This window comes from Anser brachyrhynchus, assembly GCF_964034855.1.
Source record: "Anser brachyrhynchus genome assembly, chromosome: 3".
Taxonomy (NCBI): Eukaryota; Metazoa; Chordata; class Aves; order Anseriformes; family Anatidae; genus Anser; species Anser brachyrhynchus.
This window is the reverse complement of record NC_137696.1, coordinates 61491584-61511348: the sequence shown is the minus strand read 5'-3', so window position 1 is coordinate 61511348 and position 19765 is coordinate 61491584. Positions and strand designations below refer to the sequence as shown.

Below are 19765 nucleotides of genomic sequence, written 5' to 3'. Positions count from 1 at the left end.
TGAGTTCAGGAGACTGAACTGTTTCAAAGGTGACAAATAGTGATACCCATCCCGGGTGGTTCAGATAGATGATAACTGTTTCTACAGTTGTCTATGGCATTAGCTCAGCAGGAGATCACCTGTGGTCATGTCTTTCTTTCTGTTGATTTTATAAATAGTCAATTCAACCAGAATTCCTATGGCTTGGGTTGTTGGTTTGTTGTTGTTGTTTTTTTGTTGTGTTTTGTTGTTGTTGTTTGAATTATCACAATTTTAAGGTGGGAAATTATATCTGAAAATTTACCTTGAATTATACACTTATTATCAAACATGCTGACATTTATTATGACTAAATTATGCTATGGCCAAAAGTTGCCCAACTTGCATCTCACATGGGCATCAAGGAGAAGAATGTGCTCTCTTTGATTCAGTTTGGTAAAACTAATAGTTTTCTGTTCAAATTAATGTTTAGGTTGCCTCTTAAATGAGGTCAGAGCCACAGTTAAAAGGTAAGGTAAAGTTAAAAATTTAGTCAAAGAAACCATTCACTGAACACAGTGCAGTCTGTATCCTAAATGAGGCAGGGGTGGCAAAGGTAAAACATAACAAGCAAATAAGAGCTGTACCATCTGCACACTTGTCAGCCCTCATTAAAACTTTTTTTAACTTCTGAATGCTTGACTTTGTAAAAAATAACATAATTTTAGGAGAGTTTACTGAAACATAACAGTAGTCTAATGTGATTTGCACAACTAAATAGTTTGAGACCCTTAAAGCTCAGTGCAGTTGGGCTAGATAATCAAAATAGTTGGTTGTGCAAATGTGAAATGCATTATATAGTCCAAAGACTGTAATAAGCAATAAATAATGAGTCCACCTGTCTAAACAGCAACCAGTACAGGTTCATAAGTAGACAGTCTACTCATTCCTCTTACACAAGGGTACATATTTTTGATCACTTTTATTTAAATTTAAATTCTGCCTGTTTGTAGGAATTAAAAGATATAGCAAAAGCTAGTGAATTTTAAATAAATTATCTTTTCAAGCTGAATTAACTGAGCTTTATCAGTTTAAATAAAAACAACACTCGTGGCTAGCATTTTAGATGATTAAGGATTGGGGCTTAAGCTTCTTATCTGTTCATAAATTTTCTAATCTGTAAAATGGAGATAGTTATATTTAAGGGATGTCACAAGACCTACGTAATGTTAATAAAATGCTTTGAGATCTTCCAGTGGAAGTGTAAGGAGTTAACATCTTTTAATTCCATGTGACATTTTCCATGACTCTTCACTGTTTAGCTTGGTACAATTATTAATTCAGTGTTGTAGAACTGAAAAAACAAACAAACAAAAAACATCACCCTGAAAACTAGAGAGAGACATTGATGAGGGGATCAGATCCAATGTTATTGAATTTGAGGGAAAGGACGTAATTGTTTTCAACCGGTATTGGATTAAATCTCACAAAAAGAAATACATGAGAGAGCATCTGATTTCATTGTCCACAATAAAACAGATGCAAAAAGGAAGCAGAGATGAAAAAAAGTAGGAAGTAAATTATACTTGCAAAGTTTAAATAATAATAAGGGAGTATTTATATTGCCAGTGACAAAACAGGTATAAAGTACGTGCACAAAGAGTTCATCCTTGGGGCCTATATCAAAGGAAATTGCACTCTGCTGATAAATACACATACTTTCTGGAATGATTACAGCCCTCAGTCAGTGCCTGCCCACAGTCTTCTGGCTTTGTTGTTCCCATTCTCTTTTCCAGAAGTCTTTCTGGGAGTTGACCTACATGAAAAGCTCCTTGCTAGAATAGGGCACTTTCCTGTCTTTTGTTTGCTGTGCCAATAACTTGTGTGGCACACAGTTGCAGGATATATACCTTAAAAAGTTATGGGGGAAAACTGGAAGAACTCCTGTTTAATTTAGGAACGGAACCCAGGGCAGTCTCAACTGATCTGCATTCAGGCTGCCATACTCTCCCCCATTCCCAGCTATGCTTTTCTGCCCTGACTTTTGCACCAACAGTAGTTTTTGCGAGCAGTACAGTCCAAGTAGGTGCTTATCATGGTTAGGATCAATTTCCGGCATAAAGGAAGCCAAATTAAGTTGGCGGCACTGTGCTCCTACCTCTCTAGTGCCCTGCTTTATGCCCACACTCCTGTTCAACCAATTGTGCCAGGAGCCAGTTGAGGGAGTTAGACTGGCAGAAGAGCACTCCTGGTGTGTTGGTTTAAGGGACAGCTTGTCGTGGTGGCTAACTACGGGGCCAGGTCCCACTAATAGCACTGGGGAGGACAGGGGAGTGGGCAGCTGAGCGGGAGAGCTGGAACAACACTGGCGTATGTAGGTTGGCTTGTGCAGCTGTGCAGTGATGCTCGTGGGCTCCGTTTTATTTGAACACAGCGAAAGTTAGACCTTTAAGAGACAGACTTCACAAAGTATATATAAGTACAGCTCTAAAACCGGCTTATACGTTCTTGAGCCAATATTGCTCTCGTTCATGAGCTCTTGATCTTACAGGAGTGTGTAGCTTAAACCAGGATGGTCACAATGGTTACTACCACCAGTTCTTCCAGAAGCTGGTGTTTTTTTGGCAGGCACACGCATCCCACGTGGAGCAGTTGCTGCATCCCCACATTTTGCAGTGTGAGAAATAAAACCAGTGCTGTAAATTTGAGAAGTGAAGAATCTGCATCGTGTTCTGCTCGACCATCCCCTCCCCTGGCAGAGAAGGGGAGTGGAGAGCTGGGAGCCGCGATTCCTTTAGGTGTCTGAGCTCAGCCAGCTTGCTTGCGAGCCAGCAACCACAGCTACCTGCTGCTGGGAGAGGTGTTTGTCAACTGCTGTGCACAGAGGGTAAATTTCTCAGAAGTGCCGAAACGTGGGTGAGGACTCTTGTGTGCCTCACAGTAGCACTCACTTTGCCATATGACTGCTCACTTGAACTAGGCCAGCTCAAGTGAGATGGACAATACCTCTTGCAGCATTTAATCTACATACAGCAGTTAAATTTGCACTAGAGAGTAATTGGATTACCAGAGTGTTTGAATTAGTTGATGAGATAAATTACCCTATCCCACAGCATTAATAGGATGAAGTCCAGCACTGCTGAAGTTTTGCCGCGTGATCTCAGCTTCTGCTCCAAACATTACTTGGGTTTCGATGCCTATATGTAAACAGGATCAGGATGGGTGATTAACTTTTACTAACAAAGGAGATTTTACAACAGTGATGTTCACATTTTCTGGACCACGCACCACGGTTCTATAAATCATTGCAGTGGCTTCCCAGATCACTGACCAAAATCGTACTGGTTTGGGGATGGGATGGAGTGGGGAATTACTCTATTTTGCCATCTGTAAATGCTTTTCCCTATAAAACTATTTAACATTTTCTCATGGGAAATAAACATAATAATTAAAATGTTTGATGTCACAGTCTTTTTTTTGTGTGTTGTATGCATTTTTTTTTAAACCTAAAAACAGGATGCTGCATTTTTTTCCATGACAGGCAACCAGCCTGGATGAAAATGTTATTCCATTTTAGAACAGAACTTTCTAACTTCTGTTTAAGATTTTTTTTTTTCATTTAAAACAGCTTGTGTGTCACAAAGGCTACTCTGTGAGCAGCTTTGTGACTTGGCTGAGGATACTGCTTGTTCTGAGCAGTCTCTCCCAACAAAAAGCATCTACAAAAACAGATGAAGGTATCTTTGGCTGACCTAATCACCCCAGTTAGTGAGAAAGAGGTGCTTTTAAATATTAAATGTCTGTGCTAGGATGAGTTGAGTTTCACTCTGGAAGTACATTTTCCTATTAACTGTAAAGGAAGCTTCATGGAGTCTAGCTCAGCTGAAGACATTGGATCAGGTGATTCCCACCTTCTGTGGCTGAAGTTCAGCGAGAATGTTTTCAGAGGGCGTCCATGAAAACCCAGGCCACTTCTCCTGCAGAGTCAGAGGAAACAATATTTCTCAGGGTTTCTTAAAAGTCTTTCTACGTTTTTCACAAGCATCAACAAGTATGAGAATAAATCTATTCTTAACTGTGCTTTTTCTTTAGTGTTGGAAAGGAAGATTTCGACAAGACAAAGCAGAGAGGAGCTGATAAGAAGGGGAGTGCTGAAGGAAATGCCCGAGCAAGGTGGTAACACATTACCTAGAAATTAGCTCCTAAGTGCTAAAAATGGATGGTAAAACCCCTATTGCATTGTTTCCATGTAGTATAAATAGGTGTAAGTAGAAGCTGGAAAGTGTGAAAGGTAATTTGAGCCAGCTGAATAATTAAAGTTGGAGTCAAGACATATATGTTCCATAACTGCTCCTGCCAGGATGCACCATCTGAGTTCTGGTCACATCCTCAAGAATTTTGATGCTCCCTGTAAACAGAGATATTTCACATATCAAAAAGTACTAGTGCTGGGATCATGCAGATCCCACCACTGTCACACAAACCGTATTCACAAATGGCACAAACAAGAGATTGTGAGGAAGACACCACTTGTTTCAAAACAATTTGAGGTTAATAACGGGTAACCAGGGTTTGTGCTTGGAAAAGCATGAGTAAACTATGGTCAATACTGATGCACTAGGTCTGATTATGTTTCTGAAATGCTCCTAGTGGTATTCTTTCTAATATTCTTGAGCTTCTATAAATCTAAATGTAATTAAAATACAAATGATTGAAATAATTATCAGTAGCTTAAAATTGAAGCATTCATCATTTTACCAAGAATTCTGTGAACTCCATGTTTTCCAAAACCAGATTTCACCTAGAAATTGTATTACTGTCTCAGCTGAAGAATTGTGCACATTGATATTTGGAAGTAAAGGATTTGTTTGTTGACATGTGACATCACTTGTATTTACAGTGTTTGTCTAATTACTAGACTACGACAACCAGCATAGCTGGCTTCTTAACTTGTCTCTGCCACTGTCTTTGACTCAAAACAAGAAATGTAAGCTCTCCATACCTCTATTTGTCCATCTGTGAATGTGTATATTTTTTGCTACATGCTTTCTGGGTAGCTGTGTGACTTTATTAACTGATGGTTGCAAATTTCATTTAGACTGTTGGGACACTTAATGAAATGTGTTACTTGATCGTTAGTGTCCTTGACCTGCTATTCCACTCTTAAAAGGGGATGGCACTTTGTATCCCTTACAGAGGCTGTATCGTCCCAGTGGCTCGAACAAAGTGAGAGAAGGATGTAACGGTGAACAAATTTCACCCCTTCCTCCCCTCTTAAGAAGGCCATCAGTCCAGTCTGTGCTGCCTTCATCACATTGTGCTTCATGTGTGATGAAAATGATAATCTTTAAGGAGCAGTTTGAAGGAATATAGGTTTGGTTTGAATGAATCTCTAAAAACAGAGATATAGGACAGATTATAGGTTGAATCTCTAAAAACAGAGATATAGGACAGTTAACAGTTGGGCAGTGAAGCTAGTTGGAAGGAATAACTACAGAGATGAAACCTAGATGAAGAAACGACACGTAGTATTGAAATGTAAGAGGTAAGAAATGTGAAGAAGTGACAGTTTCACAAGGGATGAAGACGAAGGAGGTGGAAAGCATCAAGGGCGTAGATGAGATGTTTGCAGAACGTGAATAAAGTGGGAGTGTTACAAGCAGAGGCAGAAAGGTCGGAGTGGATTTATGAAGATCTGGAAGGAAAAAGCTGACGCTGAATGTTGCAGTCAGGTAAGAGGGAAGCCTTGTGCAAATAGCAGCTATAGTGAATGAGACGAGGTTAAGAAGGCAGAACTTAGTTTTTACACATTGTTTGTACACATCAAGTTAAAGTTAGTGTGTAGGTGAAAATGAAACCATCAGCTTAACCCACTGAGCAGCCTAAGGGGGTAAGAGAGAATCTGCATAATTGTATTGAAATGAGGGAACTGCCAAAATCCAAGTCTGACAGCATACAGCAATGAAGAAGAGGAGAAGAAGAACCATGATTAATGAAGAAACAACAGGAGGAACCAGAAGAGATGCCAGGTAAAGTTGCATAATTTTTGAATGGATGGCAAGAGCACCTTGTGGGATGAAGGCAATCATCTATGTGAACTGCAGGTGAGGTGTGAGCAACATAAAGATAACAAATCTGAGAAATGACCGGAGAAGAAAATCAGCAGAGATTTTAAAGTGCGTGGAATAGAGAACAGAAATCAGGGAATAGTGAAAGCTGTGAGCCAGCAAGAGTACATAGCATTTTTCAGGAATATAGACACAAATAAGGACAAGAAAGAATTTTTTTTTTTCATGAGAAAAAAGCAAACATAGCTGGGGTAGTCCAGGTAAGTGAGTAAAATATCATCAGAGCTGGGAAAGAATTGGGCTTGCAAAATTTAATAACAGTATGTGATATGATACAGGAGGACCGTACCTTGGTTCTTAAGATTGGATATTTACTTATTAATAATAAAGTCGCATTCATCAGCTGGGCACTCATATTCTGAGAATTCCTGCCTGATTTACCTACTGGGATGCACCATAGTAGTCCTGCAACTCTACCCCATAACTGTCCAGATTTGGGACCTATGGAAACATAGTGCAGCTACATTGTGTTACACACACACGTTTCTTAGCTGCATAAGCCATGATGTGGGGAGGAAGAGTATGGGATGCTAATGTGTATTGAGTTCACACCCCAATATGGAGTCATGAAGATAGATCTGGAAAGTAGGCCTGCTCCAGCAGAGGTATCCACCCAAAGACCTGGCAGCCTACAGAGGTCCTTAGTTACTTTTCAGAGCATATTTACAGCGTGTTTTACGTTTCAGTAAATCTTTCTTCTTTGCTTCCATGGAAACTTGAAAGCAGAGAGACGTTGTGTGTTGTCAATGGGTGCTAAGCAAGTAGTTAATTTAGACAATGGCTTTTTCATTTTCATTTCAGATGGTGATGTAACAGTAAATTTTGAAACTTCAAATGGACATACCATAGCCATTGGTGAAGAAACCATACAAGAAGAAAACATAGTAAAAGCCAGTGGAGATAATGGTACTTTATCAGAGAAAGCTTCTGCATTGGAAGGAAAAAAAGAAGATCAAAAAGGTAAATGAACACATTTATCACAAACTGTTTTTCACCTGCTTAAAATATTAACATGTTCTTCCATTAACACTAACGTGCTGTGAGTTCTGTTCTGCAACAAGGATGCCAGCAGAACCTGCCGAGAAGATAGACTTGTGAAACATCAGTATTTCATCACTGGTAGGCACACTTTTTACTGTGGATATAGTAAGGTAATAAAGAGAAGCATGGTCTGCGCATGAAAATACATGCAGAGATGTTTGATTTCTAAATTCCCTGTGAGCATTTCCTTGAAGCTGAGGGCAAGCTCTGGTTTCTGGTTTTCCTTTTGTGAAAGAAGACACTAAGTGCATATGCATCACCTTGCAATATCATTGCAGAAGTGGCTTGCGGCTTAAATGTTCAAATGTGTTTAAGCTACTTAAAAACCATGTGTCATTTTGAAAATAACTTCAGCAGCTCATTCCCAGTGGTTTTCATTACATCCTGAACACTTGTATTCCAAGTTCTTCAGAAATATTCAAGGGAATATATTGCTACTGCAAAATGAACCTAGGTCATTTATAGAAAATGTACTTTATGACCCTAGGATTTTTTATAAATACAACGCACATAATACTGCTAATATTTATTATGCACTAAATCCTAAGGTCCTTATTAATTTTGTTACCGTTATTCAGATTCACCTTGGTAAAGGAGCTTGACTAAATAAAGAAAAGGTAAACGCTAAGGTGGAATCACAAGGGTTTGGACTGCTTATAAACTTCTTTCTCTAGGATCTTGAATACTGGACCAATTCTTTTCCGTAATCCCCCCCCAAAAAGCATTCTTAAATGCTATTCCATTTATTGGATTTTTCTACAGGAAAGAGCAAGGATACAAAAGACCAAGAACTTCATGGCTGGCTGTTACACTGAGCAGTCTTTCCAATGTTTTCTAGTAACCTCTACCTAGTGATGAATGAGCCTCTGGAGGTTGAGAGGGCCAGTTCAACTAACAACAATTTGAATTCTTCTCTGAACTATGTAAATCACTTAACTATGTAAAAAGTGGCTGGATATCTAAGCAAAACTGCCTTTCTTATGAGATTTCTAGTACTTCCTGTCTCCCAACAAGCCAGAAATACATGATTAGCTTTTTTCATGACATTTAAATACATCTATCTTTTGATGCCAACTCGAACCAGATGTGTATTGGGTCAGGAAGAAAGAGTTGCAAAAGCCATGGAAAACTCCTTTAAAATGGTTCAGGTTAACTTTGGGGTTAAATCAGATCACTTATTATTTTATGCCTTCTGGAACTGTCAGATTTTGGAAGTTTTCCTAAGGTGCTTTTTTTTTTTTTTTTTAACATACACATTTCTAAAATCCCATTTCTGAAATCCCATCTAGCTGACTCTGCAGAATGTAGAACTCTAATGAAAAGGGGAAAGTTCAGTATCTATTTCAAACTCGTTATTACACTCTGCACACCCTATATATTGCGCTAACCTTAAAGAAATTTGAAATGATTGCTGTACAGGAGTAGGCTTGGTGCCAAAGAATATATAACTATCGCTCCAGTCCCTTCATACTACATTAAGCAAGAAGGTGAGCCTGTCTGTTGAACTCGATGCAAGAGTAAGGACCACAGAGTAATCTCACCTAGCAGATTAATCCTCGGTGCTTTTTTATAGCAGGTGCCATAAGCATGCGTTGCACCTACAGCCACTGGCAGAGTGAGAAATGACCTGCTGATGGTTTGATATTTATTTGATTATATATTGATATTTATCTGCCATCTTACAGAGCATCAAAACCAGAGCTGCACCAGGACTGCAGGAATACCTAGGGTGGTGTACTCAGACCATAAAACGCTCCCATTTCACATCACAATCCTCTGTCAGAAGAACTGAGATGGGTGGAATGAATACTAACCAGACTGCCACAAAAAAATGGATTCTAGTTCATCTTTATAGAGGCTGATGTTAGGCTTTTTAGAGTCATGAACTCTTGTTCGTAAATCTTAAAGGAAGTTATATATACTTTGCATGTTTATAAGACCTGAAGACAGGATTAATTCCTGCTGTTTAGTAGCTCGCTATGCTGCAGTTCAAACTCCTGCCAAAGGAAAATGTTCCTAAAAATGCATCTCAGCCCCTGAAAGCTATGAGGTTATTTTAAAACTCTTCTATGAAATTGTGGTGGTCTTTACTTGCTCTCTAGTTCAAGTGGGTCTTGAAAATGAACTTCCAATATAAATATGATAACTGCTGACACTGGAAGTTTAAAAAGGGTGACACGCATGGTGATCAAGTGACGAGAGTTGGCAGCAATGCGTAAAAGAATGGGGAATATGTTAGGGGTTAAGTTAAGTTACAGAAAAAAAGCTGTTTCAGCATGAGCCGCGGAAACGGAGTGTCAACAGGGCAAATGATAGGCTCAGCCACACAGCACAGAAACAAATTAAGCAGAAGGGTGTAAAGAAGAAGCCTGAAAGCTGATCCCTGTGCTGCCAGACAACTCTACAAACCTTGCACCCCTCTGCTGCTTGTCAGCTTGCAGGTGCCTTTCATATTTGGGGAAAAAAATCCCTTTGGAAATTTCATAGTGTAACTATTACTGTTTGTAGTAATGATATGTCAATCATCCAAGTGGGATGTTTAAAAGGAAATTTCTCCTTCATGGCAGGATAATAAGAAGCTGGTGACAGTTTTACAAAAACAGGTAATGGAGTGATAAAACTTTGCAGAGGAGAAACCAGACTCTGGATCTTTTTTTCTAGATCATTTATTCATATTATACATGCACCGGCTTGAATTCTGAATTACTACTTTTTTTCCTGTTCTCACTAAAAGTCTCTAGTATCATTTGTCTTTTGCAGAAAACACAAAGTTAAACTGTAGCCTTTCTCTGTGAGCACCCTGGAAGGGATGCAGAGCAGCAAGTGGACAGGCAGCGTGCCAAAGTACCTGCTGGTTGTCTGGCCAGCAGTCTGGACCATGCTGTCATGCCAGGGCTGCTGACCTCTGGCACATCTGCAGCCCCTGCAGACTCCAGTGCTCCAGGTTCACAGTGGGGTATGGGCATCCCATATGGGATCCAAAGAGGCTTTCTGCCTCCTGTCCTCTACAACAGTGGTGGAGAAGAGCAAAAGCAACATCAGTAGAATAGATGTCAAAATTGTAGCTGTTGTAGGTACAGGGACATAGCATGATGATACAGCATACTTGCTGCACATTTTAAAACTCCTGGTACTGTGTCAGAGCTCCTTTTCTCCTCCTTATCCTCCCAGGATGTCTCTGGCATTCAGACATATCAGAGAACACTGAGTTTGTATCTGAGTTCTGTTTGTAATTTTTTTTTTTTTTATCATGGGAAGCTAAATATATTTTCAAGATTCTGGTAGATAATTTTACATCTCATTGTTATCTTGGGGTTGAAGAAGTGAAAGGTTTGGTAACCATTAGTAAGATATGGCCTGGAAAAAAGTAAGAAGAAGTTTCATTTTGCATACCATCAGTCAGGTATGTGTGATAGAACTCTGATAAATAACTGCACTGCAGGAAGCCAGAGCTCCTTTGTGGGTGTTGTGGGAGACATGAAGCATAAGCTTCTGAAATGTTCCTATACCGTTTATAGCAGACCTGAGATCCTCTTAGGTTTTCTCATGTGTTTTCAGTGAAGGAAACAATTTGTTGTCCTGTTTCCAAATGAATTCATAGGATCCATGTGTATAATGCTTTTCCCCCACCAGATAACTCATCTTGAGAGCTAGCAGACGTTCAGGTCATAGTATGTTGGGTTCAGAGGTTCTTTCCCCTACACTTTATCAGCTGTCTCTTAACTCTGCCTTTAAATTTAATCTTTTGTTTTTCTGATGGATAAACAGAAAAGGAAAAAGGGAATCACAAGCTCTGGTCTTATGAGTATGCATACTTGCTGACCAGCACTCTAGTTTGTGTACAAGGGCATGTTCTTCAAACTAAAATTTTCTAGGTTCTTTTTCTCAGAGGTCTTTGCTTTATGTCGTCTTCCAGGGTCTTATACAGGAGCCTCTCAACAGGCTTCAAACCACTCACTGTGAGAGACAAAGCAGACTTTTCTCCCTCTTCTGTGTCTTGTTGGCTTCCTACAGCCCTGAGCTCTGTATATCATCGAATCATCTACGAGCACAATACATAAAAGTTGTGGGTTTTATTTTTTCTTGTGTTTTGGTTTGGTTTTTGTGTTGTTTTTTTTTTTGCCTGGCTCAAAAGAATCTTCTTGTAGGTCTCAGTCCATCTGAGTTATTTGCTGGCTATAAACAGTTCTTCTAAGAATAGTATATCTTCTATTCATCACCTGAAGTATGTAAATGAGGCTGAATCCAAGTCTTCTTGAAAGGAAAGCTACTCTAGATAAATTTCTGTTTGAGCAGAGACTGTTTGCTAAGTTAGCCAGGCTATCTCATGCCAGTAGGCTGATGTGAGAGGTGCAGGCTTTCACCCACATACGTTGAGTGGCAGAGGAAAGCTCCTAATTTGTAAAGCTGCCATTTTTATTATTTTTTTTTCATTTATAGAAAAGATATCCTAACTTGGCTCCAGGAGTAGGATTGTAGACAGGATTTTAGAAGACTAATCATTGAATTGTTTGAAAATATCTATACAAAAAGCATAAGGGAATGTAGAAACTAGCATGCCTGTTCACTTTCCAAGTCTCTCTAGAAAAGAAAAGATTGAAATATGCAGCTTAAAGTGAAGATGTTTTAGATATTCTGTCTTGATTTAATAGCTTACTTTTTACACCGCAGTTGGGCAGTTAGCAGTGTAAAATGATAGTCAGTGGATTTGGGTTGTTGTTTTTTTGTGTTTCCTTTTTTATCTTGGAACCAATGTGAAATATTTGAACATGGTTACTTTAGGTCAGATGTTACACCTGGCCCTTTCTCCCTTCTCCTTCTGATTTCTACATTGTCTCTGTTACAAGGCCTCTTGCACAGGGTGCTGTTGACATTGTACAGTAAGCAAGATCTGGAAGTCTGCAGATGTACAGATCTGCTCATCTGTCTTCAGGAAGGATGCATTCAAAACTGGAATTAATGCAGATAGGGCTGCTAGGAGCGTCATGAGACAGCTGTTCTTGTTCAATCTAGCAAAACACAGCCTTAGTCTGAGTGCATTCAATGAATGTGACAAGTTGGTATACAGCCAGGAGAGAGCATGGCTGAAGGACAATGCTGGCACAAGTAGAAAGGAATAAACACTGGCTTTAAATACGTTTAGACTGGAAATTAAGGGAAGCTTTCTAACAATTAAAATGGGTGTTCTCTCAAACAGAATTTTAGTAGCAATAGCAGGAACAAAAAATGGAGCCGGTTAAATCTGAAGTTTTTGAAAGCATCTGAATGAGTTCACCACCTGCGTCAGCACAGTCAGTGAGTCCAAAAATGAGACAAAAGACACCTTGTGTTGTCTGTCGTCCCACGTTTCTGAACGACAACTTCCTGGGTTTTGATTAATCACAACACAGGTCTCTGCGTAGACTGGAAAGGAAACTCTCGATTCTCAAAACTTACTGAGTTTCTCTTTACAGGGATTTATTCTGCAAAAGGCAACAAATCATATGTTATTTCCAACTTCGATTTTATGTAGTGTTACTCCACTGAGTTATGCTCATCTTCCAGGAGAAGGGTGCTTTGCAGTGGATATAGATTACATGCTTGCATTGCAGCAGTATTGGTTCTCCGTGAGCTATCTTTGTATCACTGCTCTATCTGGAAAAACAAAAGCGTCAGTACTGTATGACAAAATCCTGGGGTAAAAAAGCTTGGACCTTCAATTCCTTAGAAATTTACAAAAGTAAAGAAAACATACATGTATTATACAACCTGGTTATGTATGGTTTCCGAGACTATGTCAAGGATTGACACAGTTCTTCAGAACCACCATTTGGTCCACAGTTTACAAACGGTGCCACATTTAGCTTCCAATGTAAGTCATATGATATTCCAGTGAATAAGTGAATACTGCATGTTGGAATCTCTGAAAATCTTTGAGACTTGAAGGGTTCCTACAAGAGCTGCTGTACACTGCGTATTTTGTAATCCTGGCCATCATTTAGGTGTTTATATGAGAAAACAGCGTTCTTAAAAGCCTGGCCTCAATCACAATTTCTGGGAACAAGAAAATCTGATCTCAAAGTGAGCTTTCTTGAAAATCTGGCCTTTGGAAAATTTGTTCCAAGCATAAACATATTATTGATCCAAATGCTTAATGAGATGTTAACATTTGCTTTGCTTTCCTATTAAAAATAATTTATGGGGAGATTGCTTTTACAGCAGACGTCTTGATGAAGGCAGAAGTGAATAAAAGATATTCCTATCTGATGGTCATTTGGAGACCTTTTGTTAAAAGTCCAGTTTGTGATGAACAGATCTGTAAACTAAGAAAAGAAACAACAATAAAAATACATCGCAGCTGGTACTGAGATACCTTGGGGATGGGCTTGAACAAATAGATGAACTGAGCTGATTCAGCTGGCTCCTTGATTTGGCAGTCACAACTGAGATGAGAAAGAACAGTCTTGAAGACCAAGGACCCATATTCAAGTAGAGTCATGCTAGGGAGGTACAATTACAACATAATTTTATCTTGAACCATTTACAGACATCAGACCATTCCTGTTGCTGTTCAAGAGCGTGCCAGTGTTTCATTATTAGCTGTTTGTATTACTGCATTACTCACACACAGACCAGGAATTTATTTTATGGTGTCTTACATAAGTACAGAAAAACACAGAAATGTCCCAGTGGACCTGCAGCAAAAGAGAGGACACTGTGGTTAGACACCGAAAAACAAGAGGAGACTGCACCAGAATAACAAACACAATGCCAGCAGCTTAAAAATTGTCAGCTTTGTCATCATAATAGTGTAATGTAGGAGACGACAGTTGATAGGTATATTTGTGAATGTTGACAAGGAGAGCCTTCCAAACCTGAGGGCAGCAAAGGAAAATCAATGAAATACTGTCTGCTTCAACATATGGCTTGTTGGCAGCAAAAGCTAGCGTAATAGCCTAGTCAGGTGGGAACTGGGAATCAGTGTCTCAAGAGTAAGTGAGAAACAACAGTTATGGCAGGATTGGACTAACGTTGAGGGCCATTGGGCTTGTATCTGATGAGATAAAAAGGGAAGCTAACAAAGTTAGTAAAGACAAAGATAATATGATAATATGACATGGTAAAAGCAATGGGAAGAGCAATTGTCTTCACCATGGCTTTCCTCGTGGATACGAGATGACTCGCTGGTCAAGGCCAAGAAAAGGGCATATACGGTGCAGTCAAGATTCCAAGGGAGCTGTAACTATCTGAGCAAATAGGGTTCTGCTGTGCAAAAAGAGTCTGCCAGACTTTGGTATGATGTACATAACAGTATGGAAAGAACTGTCCTAGATAAAGTGATGATATCCCAGGGATGGTGAGGTATTTCAGTTAAAATCAATATTATATAAATTGCCAGTTTTAATCACAACTGAAGTCTGCAAGCAGGGACTTTGTTTTGAATGAACTGTTCTAATTTTGTTTTTCATTTATAGCTTTTAGTTATTTTTCTACAGAACTGGAAATTATTGGTTGGGTGTCAATAAGATATTCTTACTTGCAGCTAAGTAAAGATTTAGCCTTGTATTTTGTACTTTTTTTTCTAATACATAAGATAAATTCTGTGACACATTATTTAATCACTTATATAGTTGAATGTTAATTGACCAAGATTCTAAATAATTGCACTGCATTTCCTTAGAATATGGTGGAGTATTTCTTTTTAATAGGTTATTATTCTCTTCTAAAGATTTTTTGTATTAATATGACTGGAAGCAGAACACAGTGGCAATGTATAAATACACAAATTCGCAGTTGTTTCTTGTTAGTAAATGAAGTTTTAACATGCTGGACCCATAAGGAAAAGGTATATCAAGGAGTGGTTTACACTTAAAATTATTTCTGATCATCATGCCCTTCAAAATTTTATCTTATCTTGCTATGTTTGTATAATGGAACTAAAGTTTTAAAATGTCCTGCTTTTTCAGAATTAAATCAGTTTTTCAACTTTGAATGAAGTTAAGTAGACTTTCTCAAGGAGATGCTGTTTGCTATAAAAGAGGAAAGCAAAATGTAACAAACATGTTTTTTTCTTCTTCCAAAGTCTTTCTCTGGTCCAGAAGAAAGAGGTAGGAGAACAAAGAGGTCATACAAGGATCTGTGCTCCAAAGAATCTGCTTGCTAGCTTTAAAACAATGGTTCTTGTACAACATTAGCAAAAACATTAGTCTATCATGTGATTATATGGGCTGGAAATAAAGGAGGAAGACACTGGACTGTTAGTCTTAATTCCTTTGGTTGTTAAAGAGACACGTGTGCATGTTTCTCTTAATATCTGCAGGTGATGCATTAGGTTCATATTAACAAGCCTTAAACTAGAGTTTGAAAAGGCTTTGTTTCTCAGATAAAGAACGTCATCATTGTCCAACACAATTTTTGTTTTTCATTTACTAATCTTAAAATGAAAAGATGCTGCTTATCTCTTGGGAATCTTTCACAGAGTAAGGAAGAGGGTGGAGAATGGGCAGAAGATCCAGGAATGGCCACTTAATGTGTGTAAGAGTAAGGATTTTGTAGGAACATACTTCAAGAAGTGAATTGGTTTCCTCTCGAGTGATTAAAAAAAAAAATGAGATTGTTAGAAGTACTTTTGATATGTGCTTGGCTTCTTTGTTCCCTGGCCATTGTAAATTATACTAACATGCAAGTAAAGCCCATATGATTTTGATGGTATGCTCTTGGTTTTATAAAATCCTTTTTCCAAAAGGCTTGGAAAGGCTGTCTTGAGCCCAAATGGGCACAGAGCTGGTGTGATGTTATAAATAAAGATTCCCCTCTGACTACCAGCTACAGTCTAACAACTGTAGAGATTATATTGCAAAATTTTGTGCTGACTCTAAATGGCTAATCTACATTAGCGCTAGGAGTGCAGTTTTAAAGTGAATTTCCAGATCATCCCTGCTTACCATTCTTGGGTTTGCAGAGCACACAAACCAGGTTCCCTTTGAATGAAACTAAAACCAAAGTTGCATTCAGGGACTGGTGGTGCTCCCACCACATCTGGGTATGTGGTCTACAGAACTAGGCTGAAGCTAGTCCAAAGTAAGACCTCATGATGTGCACACAGTATGGACGTAGGGTCCTCAGTGTTACCTGTTTTCACTCTGCAGAGCCATTCCTACTGGACTACACAATGTAGATAAAGTCAGGATTTCCATGGGCTAAGTAACTGACAGTTCTTAAAACTGCAGCCTTGTGGCAGTACTCAGAGAGCATGCAGGAGAGAAGAGCATTCCCATGGCAAATGACATCCTATTTTAATTTAGCTTCATCTCTTCCTGAAGAGGAGAAATACCCTGGGGAAGATACCCAAAATAAAGTTGCTGTTTCTCTGAGCAAGCACACTGCAGCTTAGAAGAATGGGTTCGTGCAGGGGAAAATTTCAGCTGCATAGCCATATTTGAACCTGTGGCTGAGGGTATGGCCCTGTTCACATTCAGATTCACATGAATCTGAGTTTTATAGCCTGTTGATCTCAAGAGGACTGGAAAGAATCTAAGGGAATTTGTGAGAGGAGTAAATGGCATTTCCCGTGCTTCGTTTGCAGCCAGCAGTCTAGTTGGGGATGTTGGGAGTTAAGGAAGGTTCTTGGAGATCTAGAATAGGTGAGAATGAGAGAAGTGCCAGACAAAAGTCTTCAATGAGAAGGACTTGAGTGGAGACAGATGGCAATTTTTTTTCTGAAGTAATACTTCAGAAGATGAAGAAGTCTCTGCTGATTCCCAAGAGCTCAAGCAGCAAAAAGTAGTCATTGTCAAGCTTGCTATTAAATGTATGTGGCGTATGTTTGTGTCAGTTGGCTTCTATTCACTTTCTTATCCATAGAGAGCACTACTGATCACTGCCCAGAAATACCGGCATCCCATGCTCCACCACTACCCAAGTCTAAGCCTAAGTCTAAAAAAGCTCCGTTACCACCAAAAAATGCTATTGCTGCTTCCACCACCACCAGCCATAAGAGTAATGAAGCATCTCATGCTAAAAAAAAGGGAAAGGCTCCTGCTAAGCAGCCTCCTCTCCCACCTCCAAAGCCAACAAGTCACAGTGCAAATCGGGAAGCTGGTGAGTACTGCACAGGCCGTGCCTGTTGCAGTGGGTGCATGTGCATGGGGGTGCTTGACTTTGTCTGGTGAGAACTTCTGCTTTTGTAAATAGCAGTGCTACTAAAGAGCATGCCCCTGATGTTTTCAGCTAGCTTCCCACTGAGCTCTGGTTCTGCTGTCCGCAAATGACCCAGACATCAGATGAATCACTTCACTGTCTAATAAATGTATGCACAAAACCAAGCACAACAGAGACTATATTGAATTCCCAGGTGACATGTAAGTGTTGGTAATAAAACAACCCAGAGAACTGCCAAAGAATCAGCAGGGAAAAAGGTGACTTCTGAAACCAAATACATCTGAGTTGCCCCAAAGTAAAACTATTTTGGTTTTACTGTAACTTTCTGCTGGAAGTAACAACTATTCCAATTAATGTGACAAGATGAGAAGATTTCAAAGAGGTAAAGGATAAAACAAGGAAGACATCTTTAAAGATTGTTGAGTAGTGGTTGTTTTAACTGAGAAAAAAAATTTAAAAAAAAAAATTAAAAAAAGAAGAATTATAAATCCTTAGAAATAGACAGACTTCCCTGAGCTTGTTGATAGCTTCTTGTGATTCTAAATATGCACTGAGAATGGAAAATGTCAGTCATCAGGCACGTAATAGATGTTTTTATCACTGCACTTTTTATCTAAAATTCTGTAAAGATGCTAGATTATAGGTAGCTGTTCTAAGGTACTGATCTGGAGTTTGAGTGGTTGTAGTTTAGACAATGACCAAAAAGAAAACATTCAAATATAATTTGAGTGCGAGCAGTATTATGATGAATAGACTGTATATATATGTGCATTGGCCAACTTACACAAACCTTGTATTTTCGATCCTCTTTCAGTCATTCAAAGCCTTTCAGTCACTCCAGTTTTCTCTCCAAGTATACTTCTTCATAACTTGTACATTTTGGCAAGTTTCGTATTTGAAGCACACAGAAGAGGATTGTTTGAAAACATTGCAAGACTGCTAAAGTTGCAATAATAACTTTGCCATAAAATATCCATTAACTTGGTATTAACTGTCCCTACTACATCAATAGACCACAAGAATAAACATTTTGAAAACCCAGAACTTGCTGCTTGTATTTCACTTGCAGCTGGAAAACTCAGTTCCTCCCAGGTGAAGGAACCTAATAACAGCAGACCTTTCAGAAACAGAACAACCCATCAGATAGAGAAGTGCTTAGGCAAGTGGTTGGTAACAAGCTCTCAGGTATCTCAGTTCTTAAATTAAAACACATTCAAATTCCAGATTTGTCTTTTAGTAGCCTTGATGAAATTTCATGCAATACTTGAGACCATACAGCTATAAAATGTATCAATGTACCTCTTGTATAAAGTAGTACATTTTCTACTAGCAATTTCTTTCAGCATTAGGTACATTGTTTTCATTTTAAATAGGGGCAATGCTTAATAAAGAGAACTCATAGGGAGCAGTATTTAATACAAGAGGTTCATCAGATCCCCGTGAAAGTGAACATGTGATGCAGCCAGTGATCTAGTCCCATGAAGGAGAATAGGATTTGAGAAACTGAGGTTACTCAGGTGGTTTCCAAACTGAAACAGTATAGTTGGGAGAAAGGGGACATGAGCGTAAGCATGTACTTTTGCCAAAAGGCAAATAATGGTCGTGAAATTTCTGTGCTTAATCAAAATTCAAATTTTCTACTGAAAAAGAGGCTTGACAGAAAGTTGTCAGGCAGCCCAGCTTAAAGCAACAATAGCAATAGCACTTCTGACCTGAGCGAAAGTGTGTGGGGGTGAATTTCTCTGGGAGAATTCTTTCAAGTTTTTGTATCTGATTGCAAGTCCAGGAGGGTTCTGAGAATAATGTAAGGTTTCATTCAATGGAAACATCTTCTGACGTTTTCCCAATGATAATTATAGTGCAGCTGTATATTTGTATTGTGCCGGAGTTCTTAAGTTTAAGCACATAACTGGTTTCGTTGGCTGGGGCCTGTGTTTAAGTGCTTTGCTGGATCAGAACCAGAGCCCTTTGTTAGTACCATCTACTTACTCACTGAGGTTTCTGCTAAATAATATACAGGTTGGAGCCACCATTTATTTCCACTGCAATTAGGAACTGCCGCCTGTAACATTTCTTTGTTTCCTTTTGATTTGCTGGTAAGTGAAGTCAGTTGGTGTGGCTGGTGACTGCAGTATCGGTAGATCCTGCGCCGTGCCCCGTACAGTTACCTCACGGCACAAAGAGGGACACTGATATGCCTGAAGCCATGAGTTCCTGCAAATTTTTCCAGATGTACTGAAAGCCACACGGCTCTATAAATGTTTATAAACCATAACATTCTGCTGCAGGAGAGAACGGTATAATGTGTCTTTTGAATTATTTTCCATCTTCTTTGAGACTAAGAACAGCCACGCTGTGAAAGCTATTTTTGTATCGTGAGCTTATTATGGCCGGTATCTGTATTTTGATTCTATCCTAATCTGCTGGGGTTTTGTTTTTATTTAAATGCTTTAAGTAAAGTAGGCCTTTCAGCAGATTTTTATTACAGCTTTCTGTTT

At 39.0% G+C, this 19765-nt stretch overlaps 1 protein-coding gene across 6 annotated transcripts in view; it reads left to right on the top strand.

Moving 5' to 3' along the window:
• The window catches only part of PHACTR2 (phosphatase and actin regulator 2), a 137080-nt gene that overhangs the window by 90778 nt on the left and 26537 nt on the right, over nucleotides 1-19765 (top strand). For 4 of the 6 annotated variants that reach the window (XM_080584031.1, XM_080584034.1, XM_080584033.1 and 1 more), the window contains exons 3-5: nucleotides 4051-4131; nucleotides 6888-7046; nucleotides 16971-17207. In XM_080584031.1, coding sequence (XP_080440157.1) covers nucleotides 4051-4131; nucleotides 6888-7046; nucleotides 16971-17207 — 477 coding nt within the window. The remainder of the gene's footprint in view (nucleotides 1-4050; nucleotides 4132-6887; nucleotides 7047-16970; nucleotides 17208-19765) is intronic. The other 2 variants (XM_080584032.1, XM_080584035.1) reach the window with 1 other exon arrangement.